Consider the following 27,622-nt stretch of genomic DNA (forward strand, 5'->3'; position numbering starts at 1 on the left):
TTCTCCACTTTTATTTTTACCCTTTTGCCAGTATATGCCTGTATACCATGTGCCAGTCCTCTCATTAAAGAGTATCTTTATTTTTGTTACATCTGTCGTCCTGAATTTCCCTCCGCACTTGGGTCCACCGTACCATAACAGACTGCATTGCTTTCATCACCTAGAGACACTCAAAATAATGTTAATGACTCATTTACAGAATGACTGACTGACTAGGAGGGGTTCCTACATCCCTGCACTGATATGCTTGTGTGGGTCGACCCAGACTGAAACAAGAGTTGTGCTTTGTATGGATTTGAATAAAGGATTTGCATCCCTTGAAAAAGAGGGCTCCAACTACTATGAGAAGTAAAAAGGTCAAATCACAGACTTCTCTCTCTTTTACATGGGAAGTAAACCAAACTGATGGAGATCATGTTGCTTCAGGTTTCACTCACAACCACAACTGCTAATACTTTGACTACATTAGGCTCCCTCACCTCTTCATTCATTTTAAATAGTCTCTCCCATCTTTCTCCCTCTCCCTGTCCAACCTACTGTCTCTCCTCATCTCTCCCCCTCCATTATTGTGCTATCTCCCACCTTGTGTGATGAGGTGATATTGGGGTGATGTGGGAGCAGATCCAGGCAAACAGCACGCCCTCACCTGGGCTTTTTACAGGATAATAAGATGACTGGTGACTGGCCGTGCTGGTACTGCCTAGAGCCTATTATTATCTTTCTGATTATCTAGTCAGACAAGTAATAACAGTGTATATTCAGCCAGCATGAAAAAAGTGGGAAAGTATAATTCAAAGCTATTTAACATTTTTGTCTTGACATTTATTGCTTTGTTATTATGAATTTGAGTCATGTAAATACCTCTCTGGTATCCATTAACAACTAAGTGTGTCTTTTTCATCTCAAAGTACTATGATGGTAATTTGATCTATTAGTTAGCTAGTAGTGATTGATTATGTTGTACTTTACTCTGCTCAGCAATGCTGCTCTGTTTAATTCACTATCTGGTGCTTTTGAATCTAATTCTCTTCAGTTACAATGTAGACAATTAAGTCTTTATTGGTGTGTTAGCTCGCTGCACACACCACAGTTTCTTTGGCACACATGCAGCTGGTGAAGCCTAGGAGTATATTGTTCACATACAGAGGCTGTCAGCAGCCCCCAGATCAAACCTGTGATTAATAAAAATGGGCCTCTTTGTCCCTCCAGCCAACTCTCACCTTCTCCCTTTACACTACCTTTAGATCACATGCTTTCTTTCACAAGGTCTATCTCTCTGTCAAATTGTCCCCTTATTCTCATTCTCTCCTTCAATATGGTTTCTTTTCTTTCACACTCTTGCCTCTTCCCCCACACAGAAATAATCTCTCTCTCTCTCTCTCTTTCTGTCTCTCTCTCTCTCTCTCTCCAGAGCTCATGGTAAATGATGCATGGTACACTCACAGACGCTGAGCGATCATTAGTGAGGTGGCACAGGTGAGCAGGAGCGAGGAATGATGAAGAGAGGGAGGGAGGAGGGAGTAACAGAGGACAGCAAAAGGCATGTTTCCTCCTTCAGGCGTTTCCCTGCATCGTCACCAAACTAGAGGTTGTTTGTGTAAAACGCCAGTTGGTGGCATTTTCTATGCCAGTTGTCATCAATCTAGGTGTGCAGGGGTGCACACACACAGACACACACAGACACACGCTCACACATACCACAGACACAGACACACGCTCACACATACCACACAGACACACACACAGACACACGCTCACACATACCACACACACAGACACACAGACACACGCTTACACATACCACACAGACACACACACACAGACACACGCTCACACATACCACACAGACACACACACACAGACACACACTCACGCTCACACACATACACAAACACACACACGCTGACACACGCACACACACGCTGACACACACACACACACACACACACACACACACACACACACACACACACAGTGTTCAAACATGAACACCCTATATTACAGCAGCTCTAGGCTGCCATTGAAATGTGAAACTCCTACATACAGAATATACTGAACAGTATTATCAAAGCCACATGATGTGTCCCCTATGAAATATCACTGAAGTATGCCTTGTTGGCTGTGATATTTAAAATGAATCCTAAGAGATGAAAAGGACTATGCCTGTGTAGGGCCTGGTAGCAATAGCAATAACAATATCTTATATATTAATAATCTGACCTCAAGTAATTTAATTAACACTATGTGCAGAGAATTGTTGAGTTTGGGTTGATTAGGGCAAGAATGGTCACGTGCAAATAAATCAAATGAGGCTTTAATAACACTGTAAACTATGATGCAAATACATCATAGAGAAATGTTACATTCTACCCTCATGGTAAATGATAGAGACAGAGAGAGAGGCAGCGAGGGAACTGACCACATGGTCTTATATACAGTACTCACAGGAACTGACTACATGGTCTTATATACAGTACTCACAGGAACTGACTACATGGTCTTATATACAGTACTCACAGGCAACAGCTGGGACCACAGACCAGAAAACAAAAGACAAAGAATCTGTTCTTCAACATTCTGTTTTATACCTGTCTTCCAATCCATAGTATTCAAACCAAGAGCTGTTTGTAAGGGAGAACCAATCAGACACCATCTTATCAGTACCAGTCAAATGACCTTCAGTATTCACACAATCCCAGGGCCAGAGAGAACACAATAGTCATGTGGCCCATCAGGGAAAGGGATTTCAAGAAGGGGGGCAGAATTGATGTCTCCCTCTTCAGTTCACTCCTTGGACATAACAGAGGCTAAAGGCATCAAAAGTGTACATGAGAAAAGTCTTGAGAGACCTGCAGCCCAGGATAGAGGTGAGCAGTGACGATGGCAGCACACTGCTTGTTCAGAAGATGTCCCTTATTAAAGGGAGGAGGCTCTAGTACTCTCACTGTCCTTGACATGCACATTTCCCCTGGAAAACAACTTTCTGCAAACAAGCTATAACGTCACAGTCAAAACACAAACACCAATGTTCAATCAGTAGAACAACATAATAAAGATCAAGATGTTTCGATTGATCTGATAAGATTGGTTCCTTACAACTCATGGTAAGATTGAAATACTATCAAGTAATTAGGACGGATATAAAACAGATGCTTCTAAAAAACATATAAACTGCATAATCAAAGGCATTTTAATAATAGCAGATTTAACTTTCCCATAGGTAAGAAGAAACATCACTGCATGCTACCCACTTCTTCAGAAAAAGAGATCACCTTGCAAACAAAAACAGTTTTGTAATCAGTTACCAAATCAGCCATACATGACTGAAACTAAATGTTTTATTATCCGTAATGTTGCAACGGGAAATGTAGAAAGAACATTAGAAAATGTATAAGACACGTTGACCCGAATCAGGTTCACGTCATGCAGGAGGATCTTATTAATGTTGCCTTTAATAAGACCTCCCTTGGGAACAGGAAATGATTTTGGACACTGTTGGTTTGTAGTAGGCACAAATGGGAAGATTAAAATAATGCTTACTGGTCCATGAACAATTTAGTAAATAATACGATTGTCGTTGGCTGACAATACGTGCATACCAACGTTAAACATTTAACGCTGAACATATCAGACTTGAGAGAAGGGATAGAGGAAATGCCTTGTCAACGACTTGTAACATAACCCTTTTCTCAAAGGCAGGCTACTTATTGATAAGTAACCACTGGAACAGGGATGTAACAATTAAAACTGAACATCAGTCTAAAATAGGGTATTAAGTACGTATTACTTGAAGCAACCCAATTTTAAAATTGACACAAGTCCACTGGCTGCTACGGTGAGAGACATGAATAAAGTGTGAAACTCGTGTTTGTACGTTTGCCTCATGGTGCCACGGGACAACGTAAAACTTGTTTAAAAAGCTCACTAATTCAGTTCAACTCCTGTAATAGTGGCTAGAAATATAACAAATATAACAGGAATATAACAAAAGTAATACATTATACTCTATCAGCAACAGATTCAATGTGATTGACATAAAGGAAAATTCATATTCCGCAACATAAAAGATTGGGGAGGACGTCCATTTCCTAAATCCCAACATTTTGGCTCGTGTGGCCACTTCGTTGGCTATAGTCACAGCGGGTTATTTTACGTTGAAAAAATATATCCTGTCTGAAGTATGCAGGAGGATTGGCTATTCCCTGGTCCCAACATCTTGTCACACTGTGACCCTGTCTGTTACAGTATATACAGTGTCTAACATGGTGTTGGGGGTTGACTTGGATTGCGACCACCAAGGTCTCTAGACCAGTGGTTCTCAAACTTTTTCTGCTAGTGTACCCCCTTTAAAATATTTTTTTCAGCTGAGTACCCCCTTCACCGGGGTTAGGCACTGAACGGGGGAACCAGGCGCGAATACAGAGTCGGACAAGCATAGCAGGTTTGGGTATTTAATGAGGGGATAAGGGTAGGGGGTAGTCTGGCAGTGGACAGGCGGCTGGAAGGCAGGTAGCACCGGCAGCGTGGAAGGGTAGGCCGGTGGGCGGACAGGCAGGCTGGTGGGTAGGTAGGCAGGCCGACGGGTAGGTGGAATCTGATACGAGGAACAGGGAGATCAGAGTTAGAACAGGTACAAAACACCAGTAGCTAATATGACGAAATGTAGTAACAAGCCTCAACGTAGTAAGGCTAGAAATTACCATAGGAACTAGTACAATCTAGCGATGAGTAGTAGCCAGGGTAGATAACTGCATGGTGATGAGGTGATGGCCAAAAGGTGTGTATTGAGCAGGTGGAGAGAGAGAGAGACAGTGGAACCGGAGCCTGGTCACGCCCAGATAGAACACCAACCCAACAGACAAGATGGACAAGGACATGGTGCACTGGCGCCCCTAGAGGGTGTGACACATTTTTGGGAGAAAAAAAAAGAAAATGAACATAAATAATGTATGTGCGTTCTATTTGGCAGTGTAAACATGAACATTAAAAGGGTGCATATACTCACAATTTAGTGGGAAACATGGGCCTGTGCTTCATTGATGAGTTTAGTCATTCTGGGTGGCAGGGAGGCAACTGCAGTGATCAAGCTCTTTTCCAGGCATAGCTTGTTTCTTTGCTTTGTTTTAATTTGGGTCATTGCCGAAAAGGAGGTTTCACACAAATAAGTCGATCCAAATGGTAGTAGCTGCTCCAAAGCTTTCTTTCCCAGCTCAGGGTGTTCCTTCTTCACACACACCCAAAACTGTGTGAGAGTGGAGCTCTCAAACTTCATCTGTAGGCCACGGTCAGATAACACATCAATGAGATTTTCCTGAAGACTGGCAGGAAGCTTGATTCTCTTGCTTTCAGCCAAGAGAAATGGGTTTCTCACCCAGTCCAGCTGTGCAGATTTCTCTTGAATATCAGGGAAGTAAGAATTAAAACCACTAGTCAAGTTGGCCAAATGTCCCTCTATTATTGCCTTCACTGGAGCTCTATCCACATCCTCATTGGAAAGGAAAGCATCCACCTGAGGAAAGCAGGTGAAATCCCCTTCTGCACGTGCCTTCTTCCACAGCTCTGCTTTCTTGAGAAAACCCCCCACCTTGTCATACAGGTTCAGAACGAGTGTCCTTTCCCTGCAGAGACACATTCAGTTCGTTGAGTTTGCTGAATATATCTGCAAGATAGGATAGCTTTGCAAGCCAGTGCATGTCCTCAAACAAGGTGACATGGGGACATCCATGGTCTCTCAGAAAGGTGCGCACTTCCGAGCGTAACTCAAACAGCCTGTTAAGTATTTTTGCCTCGGGAAAGCCAGCGCACTTCTGTGTGGAGCAGCAGTTGCGTGTGTTCAGCGCCCATATGTTCACAGAGGCTGCGAAACAGTCGCGCATTAAGTGGCCTTGACTTGATGAAGTTAATGATCTTGACAGCGTCGTTCAAAACTTCGTGTAACTCAGGACTCATTCTCTTTGATGCCAATGCTTCCCTGTGTATGATGCAGTGATTCCACAGCACATCAGGGTTCTTCTCCCTCACTCGCGCAACCAGCCCTTTGACGCGATCTGTCATTGATGCAGGCGCATCAGTGCAGACACTTGTGCATGATCTCCAGTTCAGACCGTTTTCACCGAAGAATGCATTAACAACATTAAAAATATCCTCTCCAGTTGTTTTCCCCTCCAAACTCTTGCAGAAAAGCACATGTTCACAAATGTCGTCAGTATCAACGTATCTCACAAAAGCAAGAAGCTGTGCCTGTCCACTGACATCAGTTGATTCATCCAGCTGGAGTGAAAATGAAAATGATTCGCCAAGTTTTCCCACTACTTGATCAACGATGTCTGTGCCCATCGTATCAATTCTGCGGCTAACTGTGTCATTTCTGCGGCTAACTGTGTCGTTTTATCCAGCATAGTCTCCGCCAATACAATAGCGGCTGGAAGCAGCAGGTCTTCAGCTATGGTGAATGGCTTTTTAGCTTTAGCTACAAACAAAGACACTGCATAAGAAGCCTCGGGTGCTTTGGCTGATGTTGTGGAGGCTTTTCGCATCACTTCTTGCGATGATCGGAAGTCGGAAAGTGTTCTCTTAAAAAACTCTGGTGGCTTACCGACATGACATTGATGCTTTGTGCTTAGGTGTCTTTGGAGGTGGGCTGGCTTCATGCAACTGTTGGCTAGTTTCTCCCCACAAAAGAAGCACAACGCCAGGGGAGGGTCAGAGCATGTGGAGGTGAATCCTGAAAAATGAAAATATATTCTTCTTGATATTGACGGAATTATGGCGTTTCTGGATGAGCTTTCTTTTTCACTGGTTCTCCTTTCTCATTGCTGTCAGATTTGCGTTTTAACCACTTGTCCATTTTCTATTATCTAGCTTTCAGAATTACTCAGGGTGAAAAAATGTGTATACCGTTAGCTAGCTGGCGCGAAAGTATTTTTTTGATTGACATACGTCAATCAGTGTTGACATACGTCATTGTCCCGAACGTGATATGCTCATTGCTTTTTAAAATAAAGATTTAGGCTATCAAACTTGTATGTTGGTACCCAGATTTAACTGATTTTATTAACGTGGGATTATTTTAGAATTGTCTATAACCAATACCTTAAAAAGTACCAAATGAGTACCCCCTGCAGTACTCCAAAGTACCCCTAGGGGTACGCGTACCCCCATTTGAGAACCACTGCTGTAGGCTAATCACCTCATCTTCGGTATTGGAAATACGGACCTCTGCGCATGTGATACGCTCCGTACACTCTCCCATATCCTTTCTCAGCCTTTCAATTGCGACCAATATTCCGTCCAATCTGTTTGAAGAGTCAGCCTTCAGATCTTTGATAGCTTCGAGAATCGCCCTGTATTTTTCCCCTTCTTCGGTGGTTTCAACCGTCTCTCCCGCCATCGCGTTAGCATTAGTTTCCCCGCTATCCTTAGCCGGGCCAAAGTTTAATATTTTAGATTGTAAGGTCTTTGTGCGAGCTTTACTCGCTTTTCCTGGTGCAGACGACATTCGACACTTTTAGAAGTGTTATTAATAGCTTATGTGGTTACAGGTTAGGTATATAACAGGATTTTGATCAAGTTTAGTGGAGGAGAGAAAAACACAGGCCTTCTCAGCAAGCCGCCATTACCAGACCTCCGATCTATATCATAATGCAATTCGTTATAACATTGTTTTGTGTCAAACTGGTCCATAATTATAATTATAATGCACCAGTAAAATTCATTAGGCATATTGTAGATTTTTTTTTCATCACTGTGAAACAGTTTAGCAAACAAAAATGCTTATATTGGAAGAAAAAAACAAAACAAGATATCAATTAAGACAAGTTAGCCAGTTCTTGTGGCAGCTATACATGAATTTCATTATCATATGAATGTAAATGAATCCTGCACACAGGCTGTGCCAGATGTCAAAGATTTATTTGTAAAAACAAGTTGGTCAACCTTCAAGTCAATGATTGTTCAGTCGTTGTGTGGACCATTACGTTTGCTAAAGGTGGTGAGTGACTACCTGAAATTATTAAAACAGGTTTCTACGGACCTGGGTGGGTTTACAATTACCAAAGATATATCGGTCCTGAAAATAGGCCTAGACATTGAAATTTCATCTGAATCTCTGGCGTCTTCGGGGGCTAAGTTGGAGGATCCTCCTCTGCTTCTTGGGGAGAGCGTCATCCTCGGAGTTGCTGGTGTGTCTCAGTGATTCCTCCCTCTTCCTCTTTTTGGAGGCTGAAGGCCTCTGCACATGTAAGAGGACGGAGCTTTGAGGGTCAGAGGCCATCATGTCGCTCACCATCTCTACATCGTTTGGGTATGGGATGGGGCACTGGGAACTGTCGCTCACCATCTCCACGTCGTTGGGGTATGGGATAGGGCACTGGGAGCTGTCACTCACCATCTCCACGTCGTTGGGGTATGGGATGGGGCACTGGGAGCTGTCGCTCACCATCTCTACATCATTGGGGAATAAGCTTGAGGAGGAGCATGGAGGGGAGCTATTGGCACTCTGACTGTTTGCTCCATGATTGGAGTAAAACACAGGGGTGAAGGAAAAATGAAAGGACACACATCCAGCTGAGAAGACAAAATATCACACAGGTGGAAGTGGAGTTAACATGAGCTGCTTACTAAACCGATAGTGACAGGCCACTTCATTGAATCATAACCTGCCTCATGACTTTACTGCTGACTTTCTCATGGCAAGCACTGCATTTTTCTGTCTGTGTTGATTACTCATAATGCAAGTTCTTTTTGTTGTTGTTACTGTTGAATTCTCATACACATCTAAATATTTGAATACATACCAGGGTAATTAATCTGATGCAGAACACTGAGAGGTTTCATGTTGTTCATGGTCACTTGACATAAAAAAAAATATGTAGCAGATAGACCTTTCCGATGTGTTTGTTTGAAATGATAAGTTCAGTTTCTTTTGAGTTTTGTAATGTTGGCTGAAGATGACATCATAATCTCTGATCTATGACATCATAATGCATTTCTTTATGTATCAGCAACTGAACTAATGCATTTTATCTGTTACTAAGAATAGTGAATGAACTCAATTCAGTCAACATCAAAGCCAATATTTTCTTTGTATCTCATGTGAATTACACCAAAATGTATCATGATCACTAAGACTTAATGTCTGAACCCAGAATAAGACTTTCAGAACACATTCTGCTGCTGCTGTCAACAGTAACATCATCAATTAAAACAAGTTAGCCAGTTCTTGTGGTAGCTATGCATGAATTTCATTATCATATGATGTAAATGAATCCTGCACACAGGTTCTGCCAGATATTTCAGACTTATTTGTGAAAATGAATTGGTCAACCAAATTGGTCAACCTTCAAGTCACACATGTGGAAGTGGAGTTGAAGTACATATCTAAATAGTTGAATACATACCAGGGTAATTAATCTGATGCAGAATACTGAGGGGTTTCATATTGTTCATGGTCACTTGGCATAAAAAAAATAAAATTGCAGTAGCAGATAGACCTTTCTGATGGCTTTGTTTGAAATGATCATAAGTTCAGTGTCTTTTGAGTTTTGTAATGTTAGCTGTAGATGACATCATAATCGATGATCTATGACATCATAATGCAATTCGTTATAACATTGGTCTGTGTGAAACTGGTCCATAATTATAATAATAATGCACCAGTAAAATTCATTAGGCATATTGTAGATTATTTTTCAGAGCATGTGGAGGTGAATCCCATTAAAAATATATTCCATTAAAATATATTCTTCTTGATATTGACGGAATTTTGGCGTTTCTGGATGAGCTTTCTTTTTCACTGGTTCTCCTTTCTCATTGCTGTCAGATTTGCGTTTTAACCACTTGTCCATTTTCTATTATCTAGCTTTCAGAATTACTCAGGGTGAAAAAAAATGTATACAGTTAGCTAGCTGGCGCGAAAGTCTTTTTTTTTTATTGACACACGTCAATCAATGTTGACATACGTCATTGTCCCGAACGTGATATGCTCATTGCTTTTTTAAATAAAGATTTAGGCTATCAAACTTGTATGTTGGTACTCAGATTTAACTGATTTTATTAACGTGGTATTATTTTAGAATTGTCTATAACCAATACCTTAAAAAATACCAAATGTTTGAGTACCCCCTGCAGTACACCAAAGTACCCCTAGGGGTACGCGTACCCCCATTTGAGAACCACTGCTCTAGACTAGAAAGTGACTCCCTACTACATGTTAAATGATGGGCCACAGAAAACGCAGCGCATGCATCACCTGCCACCGTGTTAAACACATGCGCAGTAGTATTTGGTGTTTCAGGTCCACAAAGACACGCCTCGGTAGCAGTTTGCATCGCATTCGGAGACGGAGATAGGAGTGTGGCTATGCTCGCTAATTCCACTTTAACTGTCGGAAACATCACGCTCCAGCGACTCACTTTACTGTTTTAAACACTTAACATTACTGTCCAATGAAGCAATCATTTCTCTTGCTGTTTTGCCCAATTAAGTTTTTCATAACCAAAGTTATCAAGTTTTAATTCCTGAATGCTCGCCTTTGAGGCATTTTCACTCAATAGTAATAATAATGCATCTAGCGCGTCTTTTTCAATGTTCTCTATAGAGGCTCGTTCACTTATTAGCAGGTTTATCGCATGAAGATCCTCTCAGACTTGCGCGAGATCCTTATGTAAATGTTTGTTGACATCGCACCTGTGAAAGATTCCTGTGTTGGTGTCTGTTAAGCATTAATAACATGCAAAATATGATTTTTCTCTGACTTGCTTTTATGAACGCGAATTGTTTGCCAATAATCAATAATTTAATTCTCAGATGAATTAGCTGTAAGACCGTTCTTGTCTTTTCTGCTCAACTTCAGCAATTGGGTTTTAACACTTAAGCCCATAAATCCAACAATTCATGCACTTAGCTTTCCCTTGCCATTACGTTTGCTAAAGGTGGTGAGTGACTACCTGAAATTATTAAAACAGGTTTCTACGGACCTGGGTGGGTTTACAATTACCAAAGATATATCGGTCCTGAAAATAGGCCTAGTTTATGACGCTATTCATGCAGTTATCCTTACAAACAATGCGATTATAATACCCAATACAACAAAATGCATGAATGAATATTAAGCAATTTCAACATCGCGTCACGTCGGGGTTCATCCAAAACTGTAGGGCCTTATAGGTTGGCAGTTACAATATGAAGGGTTGGCAAGGACATTTGGCTATGTATTGTTAGTAACAAAGCATATCTTAATATGAATAATCTGACTAATTAGCACTATATGAAGAGAATTGTTGAGTTTGGGTTGATTAGGGCAAGAATGGTCATGAGACTAAATCAAATGAGACTTTAATAACACTGTGAACTATGATGCAAATACATCTTAGAGAAATTGTACATTCTACCCTCAATTCTACCTATCAAAAAATGGTAAATCATAGATAGATAGAGAGAGGGAGAAAGAGAGAGAGGTAGAGAGAGAACTGACCACATGGTCTTATATACAGTACTCACATGGTCTTATATACAGTACTCACATGGTCTTATATACAGTACTCACAGACAACAGCTGGGACCACAGACCAGAAAACAAATAATATGTTCCTCAACATTCTGTTTTATACCAGTCTTCCAACTATAATATTCAAATCAATAGCTGGTTGTAAGGGAGAACCAATCAGACATCATCTTATCAGTACCAGTCAAATAACACTTCACACATTCCAAGGGCCATCAAAGAGAGAACACAATAGTCATGTGGCCCATTGGAGGAAGGGATCTCAAGAAGAGGGGTGATGTCTCCCCCTTCACCTGTGTTCATGTCAGCATCTATACATGTATCCATTACTACAGTAGACTAGAGACATTCAGCAATGTGGCCTTTTAGAAGTAGATCATTTAAACTTTAAAAGTCTGTGTTTCCAGAAAGCCTCCTGCAGACAGATTCTGTGACTAAGTGTTTGCACAGACTCCTCTCTGCTGTGCTATGTCTCACTACCAGCCACCTTCGTTTACACAGGTTCTCTTCCATTGCCTAAATTATTTCTCTGACTCCTCTGACTTTCTCTGACTTTCTCTGACACATTGTAACATAGTAGCATCATAAGCACATTGCAAATCACCATGCAACTGAACAGTTATTTCCTTAGAGACTGATAACATTTTGTATTCTGCACAAATTGATATTCAGGTGTTCTGACTGATGACAGTATTTTTACCAATCACTCTTGTATGGCTGAAAGGTGTTATGTAAACCTCAATCTAAACATGGCAATTGGAGAATAGGATGAGCATTTTTACTCTGTATCTAGCAGATATAATTTAGAAGTGAAGGTAAAGCAAGCACACAATGATGTGTAGGTCTGATGAATTCTCATAAACCGTCAAGGATTGTTGTTGAGATGAGAGCACAGGTACTGTAGGCGTTTCAGTCTGCTCATCCTCATTACTTTAAGATAAACATTCAGAACTCATAAAGCACTGACATCTTTTTTATACACCACTTAAATTTTTTGCAAAGTTCCTCTTTCAATACATTGCTGCAGTTGGATATATTTGAAGCAGCTTGAAGACAGATCCGTTCATTTTCCCCATTGTTCTGTCGCCTTTAATTTGATTAGCAGCCCCCCCCCCCAGAAGCAGAGGGAGTACAGAGTTTCTAGGGCAACAATCAGTATAATTGTGAGTCTGACACATGCAATCTGCTAAAAGCCCCAAGGCCCAAAGGCCCAGGTGTGCCTAGGGATTACAGCAGTGGAGGACAGGTGAATCCAACACACAGTGACAGACACACACACATACACACGCACACACACACACACACACACACACACACACACACACACACTATCATGGACATTCTACAGCATATGCAACACCCGCAAAACACACACTGTGGCAAACTCACTATGAATAAAAAACACATCAACATACACTTATAGAAATATGGACATAAGCACATTACGAATTTCAAATACTGTACACTGTAGGCTGCTCACTCTTTTACAATACTTTTTGAAGCTATAGATTAGTGCAGGCCACATCAGTCAGATACTTTGCACAACACCCAAACATTTCAGTTGGAAGGATCTGTGACCCCTTAAAAACATTTTCCATCCTTTTCATTATGCTTCTTCTGAAGGTGATTGCACATTGTTTCTGGTCAACTGAAAGCCTGAAGATCGGAGGATGCTGATTTGCTTTATTCACTGCTATTGAAATCTATTAAACACCCTATCCTCTGGCTTGCAAGAAATAATTAGTTTGCTGGATAGGTCAACTTAATCATTCCTGAAAATAATATTCAATTATCTCCCCTGCAACTTCCAGAGCAAGGGTTCTATTTATAGACCCTCTCTGTTTTACAGAGATAGCGAATTTTATCCTTTTTATGTGAAGTCTGAAACACAAAGCAAAAGGAGTGTCGGCTGTGCTAAACAGTCCTCAGCACAGCTATCCCATTATGGCTTAATAATAGCCTCAGCTTTCTCATTGTCTCCCTCTGTACAGTGAACTGTATGAGTTGCATCCCACTCCATTATGTCTCCCTTTTTTCCTTCTTCCCTCCCTCGTTTTCTATTGGGTGCCTCTGAGTTATATCTCCAATTAGTCTTTGCATGATACAGTATGAAATAATAACTTATAGCAGATCAACATTGTCATCAGTCTGGTAATTAATTACCAGTGAGATCTGTCTGAGATAAGGAAGTGAAGGGAAACTGCCTCTCATTAGGAAGTTCCATTCCAACAGAGGGGGGTTAACATTGCAGATGACCTCATCCAGATAGGAGATACGTATGTGTGGCATAGACACTCAATGAGAAACTTTTGGGATGAATAATTATGAAGAAGTGTATTTGAATTTTTATGGTGCGAGACCTCTGCAAAGCTTACCATTTTGGGATCCAAATTGGTGGTTTTGAATGGCACTAACAGTTACTATTGTGGGAACTCTGGCATTGAGTGATTAATGATTCTTGTAGTTATATGATAGAGGATGATAAGAGCATAGAGAATAGTTCAGTTTCTGTGCTATCTCTATGGATGAGAGACTATATGGATAGAAGATGGTGTCATGTGCTCTGTATTCGTAGAACTCTGATCAATTCAGGTCTTCAAAGGGAGAGAATTGTGAGTCACAATATAAGAGAAGCAGATAGAGGTACACAAACACACACACACACACACATGTGGACATGTTAACACAAAACACATTTACTGTCTCAAAAGGATATTGAAAGAGAGACAGGATACCTCCCATATGTTTAAAACACTTTACTCTCACTCTCTTGCGCAGCTGCATAAATTATATTATGTGTATCTCCCTTCAGACACTCACAATCAGAGAATCAGAAAATCAGAAAAAAAAAAAAAAAACTAATAATCTAAAGCATATTCTGCGCTTCAGGAGTCAGGATAATTGTCAGAGCAGGGTGGGGGAACTGGGAGTCATCACTTGTCCAGACGGATTATAACCTTTGAAGTTGGATTTAAGCAACATAATGCTGTTCTGTTGTCAGATACAGTACCAGTTGAGAGAGGGGCTAGCTTAGGGCTTACACACACCAAGAATGAGCTATGAGTGATTCAGCCAGGCGTAAAACACTGCATGCTGTTCGTCTCACCACACAGTTAGAGCGTTACAACATCACAGTGTGCACATCTACCATAGACTACTCACAGTAACATTCACTAAAGCATATTACTGACTCAGAGATTTACCTCAGTAATATATTATGGTCCTATCCCTCATGGTACCATGGTGTGGCAAAGAGACTGGAAAGTCCATTCAAACGTTTGTGTCTCATGAATAACCTTTTTTTTTAACCATTTCACTAATTTCCAAAACAGCACTTACCAGTGGAGAACTGATCACTGTTGGTCTATATGCACTTACCAGTGGAGAACTGATCACTGTTGGTCTATATACAATTGCCAGTGGAGAACTGATAACTGTTGGCCTGTATGCAATTACAGTTTAGACTATAGCTGCTTTAACATGGAGCTTAGCCATTTCACCTAGTAGGCCTACAAGCACACAGCAAATTTACATGTTCCATTTGATTTTCTTTTTAAAAAAAAACAATCATCAATGGGCCACTGACAGTCAGAAAAGAATATCAACAGACACTTTATTTTGGCCTAAAGTTCACCTCTCCATTCTGTGGCCTTATGTTCACCTCTGAGGTTGTCATATGTGATGACATGTGCCCAATCACACACGGGATGTAATTTATTTTAATGAAGCACAGTGAGACACGTTTATGAAATGGTGCTCTCTTGTGGTGACAAGAGGAAATAATTACGAACATACACTCACCGAACACTTTATTAGGAATACTATATTAATACTGGGTATGGCCTCTCTTTGCTCTCAAAATAGTCTCAATTCTTCGTGGCATTGATTCCACAAGATGTTGAAAACATTCCTTTGAGATTCTGGTCCATGATGACATGATTGCATCACGCAATTCCTGCAGATTTTTCAGGTGCACTTTCACGCTGTGTATCTCATGTTCTACCACATCCCAAAGGTGTTCTATTGGATTCAGATCCGGTGACTGGGAAGGCCACTGAAGAAGACTGAACTCATTGTCATGTTCATGAAACCAGTTTGAGACGACTTTTGCTTTGTGACATGGTGCATTATCATGCTAGAAGTAGCCATTAGAAGATGGGTAAATTGTGGCCATGAAGGGATGCACATGGTCAGCAACAATACTGAGCCCAAAGTGTGCTAAGAAAACATTCCCCACACCATTACACCACCTCCACCATGAGAATGTGTACAGGTGTTCCTAATAAAGTGTTCGGTGAGTGTACATAGTGAAATAACATTTTAATAATAATAATAAAACTGTCCCAAGGCTTGCGCCTCGAGTTGTCACTCAAAGGGTGCTGCTTCTCGATTTGATATAAGGCAGACCTATAATAAAAAAGCAATCCTAATCAGCACTATATGCCATTGACAGTGGAATATTTGTGACAGGTGATTTAGACATCCTAGGATTTTAGAAGCGAGCATGACAAATATAATTCAAGTGGGGTTCTGGAAGAATACACTGACACTGAATACACAAGGCCTCTTACCATGACACAAAGGTAGTTTATCAACTTTCAACTGACTCAACTGACTGGAGTCTTGATGAATCCATTTGAATGCGCTTCCGTGTTTTCCATCTCTCCTCAATCGCCTCCTCGCTCCCACTCTTTCCCCCCTCACTTCTTTATCCTTCACTCTGAGAGGGTGGTGGTCTATGATTGGTTAGGCGGGGAATGAGAGCCCGCAGGCCGGCATTTCTGAGCGGTGTCCATCCCCATGTTTATACCTTGCACACATTCACGGAGCGGATAGGATAGAGCGCCTGGAGCGGGAAGGCTCGGAGGTAACCGTTTGCGGCATCGAAGACACCAGCGCCTCGCACATTTATGGGTGCAAGTTAAGTTTTCTTCTGCTCGAGCAGGGCGCGAAGCCAAGCCTTTTTCTTCATCTACATGCGTTAATCCTTACTGATCTACGACAATTATGGAGCAATGACAAACCAAACTTTTCTATGACTCGTCCTGTCTCCGCTTCTATGGCTCGCGCTTTATCCGAACGCGGGCGGAGCTGGAAGCGATAATATCAGGAATAGCTCCATGAAGTTGCTTACTTTGTTTGTTTAAAGATATTGATGATTCTCATTTTTCATTTCTTCCGATTGTTGCTACCGGTCTTCACTGCATTGGAGGAACTCATATACAAGTTAATTCAGAGTTTATTCTATTCTGAAGAACGAACGAGTTATATTCCCAAGTTTTAGTGTTTCTTTTTTTTGTCGCTACCTTACCAACATCAACTGTACGGAATCAAACATTTGGACAAGTTTAGATTTTAGATTGTTTTCCTTCACTGAGAAATTACATTTAACAGAGACATTTAAGTGAGTGGGGGAGCGACATTCCCTGCATCCAGAGCACCTGGGACATTTCGCAGTGGCGTAACCTGGAAAAGATGCTCTCTGTACGGATGCAGCGTGACCAAGGTCTCGGTACCCTGCTACTTCTACTTCTCGTCAGTGGATGTCTCGGGTCCGATGCTGGTAAGATTTAAGCTTTACTCGGGCAACGTATGAAAGGGAATATGACTGTAAACGATGTAGAAGCGATGAATGTATTTTCACATAGCCTAATAATCCCACGATTGGGGGGTCAGGGGACAGGCTGCTGCTTGATCCGCTACACCCTACATGCACCCAGCCCTGTCCTGAAAGGCGCGCGCATCACACGCGCACACACACACACACACACACACACACACACACACACACACACACACACACACACACACACACACACACACACACACACATACATACGCCGAGTGCTATAGTGAATCAACCATTTATGTATGGCTTGTGTGTTGAAGTTTTTGACTACATTCAACACATGTTAATTTAGCTATGGATGAACTCTGTATGTTAAATAATAGGACATATGATAATGGGTTTATTGACTGTATAATGCAAGTTGCGTCCTAACATAGTTGTATCCTATTTAGCCGTCATATTGAGAAGAAGTTTCAAGTAACTAATACTGAAACTTAATCTTAAATAAGATACCTCATTATTAGGCTATAAAAGGCTACCATTCTTCGCATGTGCAATTTATGAGTAGAGCAGCAACTGTTTTGATGAAAAATAGATACATTTTAAAAGAACGACATGAAGCCTAGGCCTATACGAATCCCTTTTCGGACGATGTCAGGGTAAATCATATACATAACTACACAACCACGTTATTTGAAAGGTTCTTGCTAATCAGGTTTGTATCTGGGTGTAACTCGTTTTTCATTTATTCTCCAACCATGGATATACTGGATGTAGAGCAGGCCCGACCACGCGTGGTTTCGATGGCGATAGATAGTCCCACTGTGACCATCTACGGTCCTCTCCTCCTCTGAGGAAGTCTTCAGATAGGGCTTGTGCTTTAGGTACTTTTCTACAAGGAACGAACAAAAAATGGTGTGCGGGGAGTAATTCAGTTGTAGCTCGGTGCTTTTTGGGCTCTCAGATAGAGAAGAAAAATCACAGCCTCGTAAAAGTACGCGAGAAAAAAGCAGCACTTACAAGCACCGAGCCCGAGGGGAAGCGCTTCCCCGTGCGCTAACTAGAGAGTAACTTCTAAATTCTAAATTCTTTAGACTGGCATATTGCGTTGCTTGTTTATTTTGTGTGTTAGTCTTAGTCTACCTTTTACTCTAAGTAAGTAAATAGGCCTATACACATTCACCATGTATGACTTGAATGTTTACAGTAGTCTAGAATATAATGTATATACTCGAATGCATCAGGCTACATATTCAAGTCATTCATGGCTAGTGTAACATTATTTCATTAATTTTCGTTGTGTGAATTAATGTATTTTTTACAGAATCACAAATACTACAGGCTATATTTAGCAGGCACTCATGTGGCAATAATACTAGGTGATAGGCCTACTGATTCTTCACAGCCACTGGCCTTGATCGAAGTCGATGACCAGACAGGCGAGCAGTTAAATCCACTTTTATCATTGAATTGCCTTTGCCCAGTATTGACGGCCATCAAAGGGCGCAAACTCCTTTGAGCGCAGCAAGTAGAGACGGTTGTATACATTAGAAAGACCAACAGCTAGGTTAGGGTGTGCAGCCTCATCAATACTATCTCAGACCAACATGCTGAAAGCAAATGATGTGCGTAGTTGCTAATGTTATTCTTGTTGAAACACCTGTAGCCTATATTGTCTTTTCTTTCCAACGCTATTTTTACACATTTTACACACTTATTACGTCGGCTAACATTTTGTTGAAAATGTATATAATTCAATGCAATGACATTTTACTTTTTTTACAATTACTATCCCCACAAATGTTCCCCAGTATGAGTCAGTATTAGTTTAACCCACTCATGTTATCTCTCTCTCTCTCTCTCTCTCTCTCTCTCTCTCTCTCTCTCTCTTCTCTCTTTCTCTCTCTCTCTCTCTCTCTCTCTCTCTCTCTCTCTCTCTCTGCTTATTAATCAGATTGACACAGAAGGGAGAATTCTGATGGTTTAGTGGATTGTGGATTATGTTTGCAGTTAAAAAAGAACAAACAGTGCACACAATCTGTTAAATGGCCAGTCAGATGGGGGATGGAAAACTCACTTTTTAACTATGGTGATGCATCTTACTTTCCCGTTAATGATCACAGTTATCTTTAACATTACCCTGCCACTTTATCCAGATCATAAAAGGTTGTTTCTTGAAATGTCATTAAGCCTCATCCCACCCTCATCCTACCTCCATGTGTTATTCCCTGGACAGAGATCTCAGCAAAGCTGCTTATGTTCATGAAAATAGGGACTGCTCAGAATTCCCATAAGAAATGACAAATATTGAAATAAACAGTTTATAGATTCTGTTGAAGTCCTGGTCAGGGAATAGAGGGGAAAAAGGGACGTGAGGGGACAATGGCTCAGTGTGTCCCGAGATAAAGTTTCTGTCATGAGGGGGAGGCAGAGGTATATTTAGGGGATGGGTAAAGCATGATAGAGACAGATTGCACTTATCTTCCATCTCATCATGCCCATTCTTTTATTCCCTTTCCCTCCTCCTTGCTCCGTCTCTGTCTCTGTATTGTGGATATGCTGAGCTCACATTTCTGGTGCTCCTCTCAGTGTGTTGACATACACATTAACCACCCAGATTACCAGGAACACTCATCTGGATCCACTACCCTCAGGAAACATGGCCACTGGTCCTGTGTGCGTGCGTACATGCGTGTGTGTGCGTGTGTATGTACGTGTGTTTGTGCACACCAACTTTTTTGTTGACCCTATCTGAGTTTGAAAAAAGACAGAGGCAGGGAGGGAGTTTGTTTACAGGCATATGTGATAGAAGAGGATTAAATCGAGATGACCTAGTGCTCGACAAGTCCTAGGGGAGGGGTAAGGGTTCAGGGTCCGGCAGTGGAGGTCAGGGCAGGAGGAGAGTAACAGGAAGGAGGGTGGGGGTAGAAGAGTGTTAAGAATAAGGGAGCGTAACATGTCAGACACTCCCAGAGAAGAGTCCCTGAATAGTGACACTCATCCAGGACGTGTAGTCTCATTTTGTTAAGTGTGGGAACTCTTCAGATGAGGGTACAATCACACTGCAGTACATTTACATTTACATTTATGGCATTTAGCAGACGCCTTTATCCAAAGCGACTTACAACAATACATTTGTTTAAGTAAGTGAATCATCTATCCAACAGTCATCATAAGACAAAGTAATCAATGCTCACACCAGGGGCCATAGGCAGTCGTAATGCCAGTAGGCTATTTTTGATTTTATTTAATTTAATTTTTTTATTAGCAGGAGAGAACTTGTACAGGGGGGGTAGCGGGGATGAAGAGGTCTCTAGGGTTGGGGTTAGGGTTAGTATAGAGGGGATAGTGAGGGTGAAGCGGTCTTTAGGAGGGTAGTAAATAGAAAAATAAACAGATTATTTAAATGCTCCCAAAAGCAGGTGGCAAGCTGCCTCACCTTCTTAATAATATTATTTGGACTCCACAGGTGGCAAAATGCACAGTGAGACAGACAGACATATGGACAGATGGTTGAACAGACAGACAGACAGACAGACAGTGCTTTCTGTGCTAGGTCCTCAGGCCCTGCTTGAGGGCTCACCCCAGAAAAGTGCATTAGTTTTACGGCCGTCAGGCGGCAGGGGAGGGGATCGCTGGCCAGCCGCTGGCTCTCTCTGCTGTATTATTCATAGCAGCAAAGTGGTCGTTGTTAATATTTTAAATGTGTTTATGATGCTCAGAGCCCTGACGTGGCATCAGGGGCTAGGGTGGGGGGAGTGAGAGGGGTACAACTGCTAGTGTCTGAGCAGCAGGACTGTGGTACCTAGGGGTAGATAGTTTTAGGGCACTAAATGGCCTTTTCATAGGGTTCAAAAGTAACATTTCAAGGCTATGTGCCAATTGCAGCTACAGTATTAGCTGTAGAGAGGACATGCATAATCCAAATGAGGAAGGAGGTCAAACAGGGCAATGCCATCCATCTAAAGTGGGTGGGAGAAAGGGGTGCAGGGAGAGAGGGAGAGATTGAAAAGGGGAATAAATCCAAGAGGAGACATATTGAGATAGATGGATCTAAGGGCTTAGCTTTTAAATATCCTTTATTAGAAAAGAGCAAGGAAGAAAAGTCCAGAGCAGTGGCATTCAAGCATCATTAAGCCCTTGGCATAGGCCAGAGAATGAGACACAGAGACAGGGAGAAAGAGAGAGAGAGGAGGAGGAGGAGGAGGAAGGGACAGAGGAAGAGAGGGGGAGACAACTAGGAAGAGATGAGAAGAAACTGAGAGAGGCTATATAGCAGAGAGAATAACTAGAGAGGAGAGTGGAGAGTGAGAGAGAAACACAAATCCACTTGGGAGATGTTTTTATTAAGGCTCTTATCGATGGAGGGAGCTCACATTATTAAGAGCAGACATGTTTAATGCTTTGCCAATACTGCGCATGTTAGACCCTACCATAAATTTGCAGCTAACAGCACAGAGAGCTCAGTGAGAGAGCAACAGAGGGACAGGAGGGAAATGAAGGAAGAGAACGGAGGATAAAAAATGGAAAGAGGAATTAGTGGAAGAGGAGGGGGGCAGGAAAGTTTTGGGAGAGAGATGGAGGGAGAGTGGAAAGGAAAGAGGCTGATGATAGAGAGGGGGGGGGCTAGATAGACTAGCAGTGGAGGAGGGAAAGTTTATACGGCAGATGGGAGTTGCTAGGCTGGGCACCCCCTGCCCCTCTCTCCTGCCCTGTGGGGGAAGATGGGTGGGGCAGACAGGGAAGCAGGAAGAATGACTCAGTGGGGTTCCATTGTGCTGGAACTGAATAGATGACTCTGAAGGGTTTTTGCTGCCGCTGTATGTGGGGTGAGGGGGACAGCACACACTCACAACTTCAGCATGAAACACTGTGTGTTTGTGTTTGTTTGTTTGTATGTGTTGGTTACATAACCAGTTGTAAACACAAAAGTAAATACCACACTTATCTGTTTCTACACTTGAAACCTTTTCATTTAAATTTCAGAAGGGCATCACAAAAAATTAGCATCATCATCTCGAGAACTGAATGAACTCAAGAGGTGCCACTCAGGTGAGTAACAGTGAAGGACTAAAGTTCTTAAGATGACAGGAGGAATCTCATTAAATCATTGATGTGTTGGTGACCAATGGAATTGGTGGAGCTGCTGGATCCACTGTGGGGGTGATGTCGGATCCTAAAAACCCATGATGACCCCTACCCTCCACACCCTACCCCTCTCGGTATGGTGGCACAGTGGTCATTGTATCAGGGAAATAGATCAGAGAGCAGCAGCACTTGATTGACTGTGTTGTGGTCCCAGGCTTCTTGTATGTCCTGGTCTAAAATAAGACGTTTTGAGGCCATGTAGATTCCCTTCAATGTCTTAGCAGAGGCCTTTTATCTTCAAAAGACAGTTTAGCCAAGTCCACACGCAGAGATTAGAAGGCCAATCCGTGTGTGTTTATGCATGTGTGTGTGTGTGTGTGTGTGTGTGTGTGTGTGTGTGTATGTGCGTGTGCGTGTGTGTCTATATTTGTATTTTTAATAAATTCAAGCACATTACATTTATATCCACATGTATTATTCTCATCTACATGTGTCCCTATTTCCCCCTTTCTTCTTTATATCTGCTTTTCATCTATGTGTATTTTTAATCATCTATCTAAAATATACCACCCTCTGTCATACATTCAAAGCACACTGCTCTCTCCTTCATCCCCTCTCCCTCCATCCCTTTTCCCCCAGCCCTCCATCGGAGTTTGGGAGTTGCTCTTTAGAAGCACCGTGGAGAATCCCATTTCTCTGAGTGTAATGCCTATTAGGGTCCCATCTGCCCTGGGGTACTTTAGAGTGTGGGGGGTGTTTTGTGGGTGTGCTGGGGGGTACAGGGGCTTTGTTGTGGCTCTGTATATTGTGGGTATGGGTGCCACTGGGGGTCTGTGTGAGGATGAAGTGGGAAGGGGGCTCTTAACACTACAGAGCACACACACACACTGAGCAGCTGGTGTGTCTAAAGTAGGGGAATGGCAGAATGTGTGAAAGAAAGAGGCAAGGTGTGTGTGTGTGTGTGTGTGTGTGTGTGTGTGTGTGTGTGTGTGTGTGTCTGTGTCTGTCTGTGTCTGTCTGTGTCTGTGTGTGTCTGTCTGTGTATGTGTGTGTGTCTGTGGGTGTTCATGTGTCCTCACAGAGTCACAGGCAGCAACAGCAGGTCTTTCAAACAAACAACATTCAACTGACGTTTAGAATCAGTGTGTGATGTGTGTGGGATGGTATGATTACCCAGAGTTACACTCAGTCGGCCAGGCCTCTCTCAGTAATGGAGCTCTGATTATCCATTCCATCAGAGGTCAATAAGTACACCACTAGGCCTCTCTACTGAGTGTGGAGCGTCAGAAAGCCAGCCTGCAGTTTGGTCTAACAGGAGAGGCCAGTCTCCAGCCTCAATCTGGCCGCACAGACAACATAAAATAATCCCTGTAGGCGCTTCTGGATCACAAACATCCTAAAGTATAGAATGAAAGGATGAGATCTTGCCTCATCCTCCTTTCCTCTTTCCTGCCCTCCCTCAGAGAGGGTCTTTACTCGGATTTCTCTTCCAGGGGCTTTGCCTGGGAGTCTCCAAGCAGAGTTAAGATTTTTTTCTCTACTTGGCTGCAAGTCTTAATCTGGGGCTGACAGGCTCTTCAGCAGGCAGTGTGTGTGTGTGTGTGTGTGTGTGTGTGTGTGTGTGTGTGTGTGTGTGTGTGTGTGTGTGTGTGTGTGTGTGTGTGTGTGTGTGTGTGTGTGTGTGTGTGTGTGTGTGTGTGTGTGTGTGTGTGTGTGTGTGTGCGTGTGTGTGTGTGTGTGATGGCTGACAGCTGATTTAGAGCAGACAGAAACCCACAGAATTACTGCCTTTCTTGTGTAGGTCACAGTCGGGTCATGCTCCCAGTCTCAGTCAGCAGGCTGCTTCTTCTCACACTTCTCTGCCTGTCTGATTGGACAGGAGCACACCTGGGTCATTGACCATGCCACATACATACAGCATGGGATAGTATGTCTATGGTATGTCTAAGGTCCTGTATGGGGAAGGGTGTGTGGTTGCGAATGAGTGTGTGAGCACACACGTACAATGTGGCTGTTGGTGTGTATTTCAGTCTACAGCTCTTGCCACTCTTCAAGCCTTGTACCTGCTGCTGACCAGATGGGCCGCAAAGCCAACCTCATCCTCATCTCTCTTACACTACACCACTCCTCTCATATTAGCTGGTGAGCTGAGCTCATGCACAGACACTAGAATGGACACCTCAGATCAGAAGACCCCCCCCCCAATTCCTCATCCCTTGGCCATGAGTCTGAATGAGCTCTCCTCTGGTGTGCTGTGGAGTGTGTGCGGCTGACTCAGGCTCTGGTGCTGGCTCTCTGGCAGGGCAGCGTCTGGGGCCCAGTGTTTATGGGGATTATGAAAGCAGATGGACGGACATGCTGACTGGTGAGGGTTCATTAACTTTGTGTGTCTCCGCTCCGACGCTGCTGCTGCTGCTGCCATGCTCAGTTCTGCTCTACTCCGTGCCAGCACAAAGGCCCACAGAGGGGGAGGAGGTAGCGGGAGGGAGTGGGGTAGCGAGGTGGAGAAGTTGGTAGAGGGCACATCACACAAGTGAAGGCTATATAGATGTTTATTGATTGGGGACAAATGTGAGATTGAAGTTTTTGCTTGATTGGTTTATCTGGAAATGAGGCAGTTAAGACAGTTTTTTCAACATGCTGTCAAACTTTGTGAAAGGAGAATGCATTCCCTATAGACACACCCAGTGTGTGTGTGTGTGTGTGTGTGTGTGTGTGTGTGTGTGTGTGTGTGTGTGTGTGTGTGTGTGTGTGTGATAGGGGTCTGTGTGTGTGTGTGTGTGTGTGTGTGTGTGTGTGTGTGTGTGTGTGTGTGTGTGTGTGTGTGTGTGTGTGTGTGTGTGTGTGTGTGTGTGTGTGTGTCTGAGTCTGATAGAGAGGGGAAAAGGACTTTTAATTGAGAGGATTCCTTCAGTGTCCTTATGCCTATGAAGCCCCCCCAGGTGTGAGGTGGTCTGGGGGGATGGATAGTAGGTGTAGTAGGAGGGTCATTAAACACAGGGGCCTGTCTGCAGCTTTAACCTTCAGGCTGCTATTTTGTTCTGCTCTATGGCAGTTAGTAAACTTACCGAAAACTTACCCTGGACCCACATACATGGCTCACACAGAGACAGACAGACCTGGAGAGAAACATCCTGACAGACAGACTAACAGTCATTCAGCAGATGGGTTATTTCGGGACCAGTGCTGTGAAGCCCATCTCAGCATCTTGGGTTCATAGAATCAGTCATCTTGTGTTGTGTGGTTCATAGGATCAGTCATCTTGTGTTGTGTGGTTCATAGGATCAGTCATCTTGTGTTGTGTGGTTCATAGGATCAGTCATCTTGTGTTGTGTGGTTCATAGGATCAGTCATCTTGTATCCCAGTGTGCTTGTCGAGGTAGAGAGCCAGACAGACAGGCAGGAGGCCAGAGGAGAGAGGGTGGAGGGTGGAGGGTGGAGCGGGGTGGGGGATTACACATCCGAAAAGGGCCTGATGCCTTTGATTAGACTGACACATTGAACATTTAAGGGCCTGCAGAAGAGTACTGTAAGGCTAAGTAGATGTTTCTATTTAGTGCTATTCTGGTCATATTTGTCCATGATCCATTAAAGATTGAAGTAAAACTAATATATGTTTGTAATGACAAAAGGCAATATTGTTTGTGGATTGGTGCCAAAGTACAGAGACATTGAAACTCCACTGCTCTAGGTTGTAGAGTGTGACTGACAGGAGTAAATGGAACATTTGCGTTTGTTTGTATTCGTCTACCCACGCTTCTCCCTGTCAGCGCTTGTGTGTATGTGTGTGACACAGAGTGTGCAAGTGGAAATCCTGTTGCTCACGGCCCTTGTCTTTGTGCTCCTGCAAGCGTGAGCGACAGTTATACAGTGGCGAGGAGTGTGTAAATCTTCCTCCCTTTAAAGCACTCAGCAGTACCCTACATTAGCACAACAATTTACACATCTGTCCTGGAAGCAGAACACAGACAACTACAGGAATAATGAACCCTCAATCGACTGGAGACACTCAGCCAGAGAAAGAGAGAGAGAGAGGGGAGGAGGAGGAGAACAGTGGAGAGGGAGAGATAGAAAAGACAGACTGTAAACAAGAGATAGAGTAACTTTATTAACCCCCCCCCATCATCCTCCCTCCCTGTCTTCTCCTCCTCCTCTCTCTCTAAGCGGAGTGATTACATGCCTCTGTCTCGCATGTCTTTCATCTCTCTCTGTGAGGAGCAGCGGAATGAAGGTCCTCTTGCGTGTAATTACACAGAGACATCCTGGATGAGGGCGTCTGTCTCCACAAACAAAAAAGCCACCCTAAATAACTCTTGATAGGCTGAGATAAAAACGAGACGTTTAGCTCATTTGATCCACCAGGGAGCCCTTGTCTTTACCTTCTACTTATGGAGGTCTAATAACTGCTATCACCGGTCTATTTATTTAATTTGCACTGACACTTACACATTCATGGCAGCACTCCAGTACACAGTTCCTCCATTAATTGTCATAACAATGATACATTTACAAGCTGTTTTTTTCAACTTTGCTCATATAGAAATACAATCCAAAGCCATTATTGGCTTTTGCATGGTATATCACCAATGACTCAACCTCTAATTGGTCAAAGGCACAGATTGCATGTTGGAAGGATAATAAGACCATTGGAAGCACTTTGGCCAGAAGTGTTGCATTTTGTGTGAACTCTCCCCATTGTAGTGCTGTTTATACTGGAGGGGTTATTTTTTCCTTTTTCTTTAACTGGCAATGCATACTGTGTGTTTATATGTGTGTGTTTGTGTGTAGTTGATAAAGGGGGGGTCATAGTTATACTATGATACTCAGAGGGTCACAAGGGTCAAACTATCCTTTGTTTGAATCCTAGAGTGTGAATGGATATGTTGGTTTGTCTTTCTGCTTGTGTAAATCCGCCTCCATTCATGGGACCTCACTGTCGCTCTGAACTAACTGGGAGATGAAGTGAGCGTTCAAACAGAGCTGAGGTTAGACAATAGGCAGTGGTCTTATACTGCACTTAGCAGCAGCTCCTGAATTGGGCTGGAGTGCTGTGGCCTATGCAGTAGCAGAACAATGGCCTGCTCAGCACAAAGACAGCCAGTGACCCATGGCTCCACTCAGGCCTGTCCACCCTGGCCTTTGACCTCAGGCCATGGCCACCACTGGGGAAAGTGAGGAGGAGGAAGAGGAGGAACAACGTCACACTGTCCTCGCACTGCCTCTGGATTAACTGCAGAGGAACTCTCTGCAGAACTCTCTCTCTCACACAAACGCACATTTGCAATCTCTCTTTCTCTTTCTCTCTCTCTCTCTCTCTCTCTCTCTCTCTCTCTTTCACTCACTCACTCACTCACTCTCACACTCACACTCACACTCACTCTCTCTATATATATCTCACACCCACACTTCAGTTACACACTTACAGTTATATAATGAATATGGGCTTAAAGTGTAGACTCTCA

General features: G+C 42.8%; 1 protein-coding gene across 1 annotated transcript in view; it reads left to right on the top strand.

Moving 5' to 3' along the window:
* Positions 1 to 16,972: 16,972 nt before the first annotated feature.
* unc5b (unc-5 netrin receptor B) overlaps positions 16,973 to 27,622 on the top strand; it is a 47,936-nt gene continuing 37,286 nt past the window's right edge. Inside the window, exon 1 of the mRNA XM_083695446.1 lies at positions 16,973 to 17,066. Within this exon, the coding sequence (XP_083551572.1) occupies positions 16,979 to 17,066 (88 nt within the window). The 5' untranslated portion in view covers positions 16,973 to 16,978. The remainder of the gene's footprint in view (positions 17,067 to 27,622) is intronic.

Source organism: Argentina silus, assembly GCF_951799395.1.
Source record: "Argentina silus genome assembly, chromosome: X".
Classification (NCBI taxonomy): domain Eukaryota; kingdom Metazoa; phylum Chordata; class Actinopteri; order Argentiniformes; family Argentinidae; genus Argentina; species Argentina silus.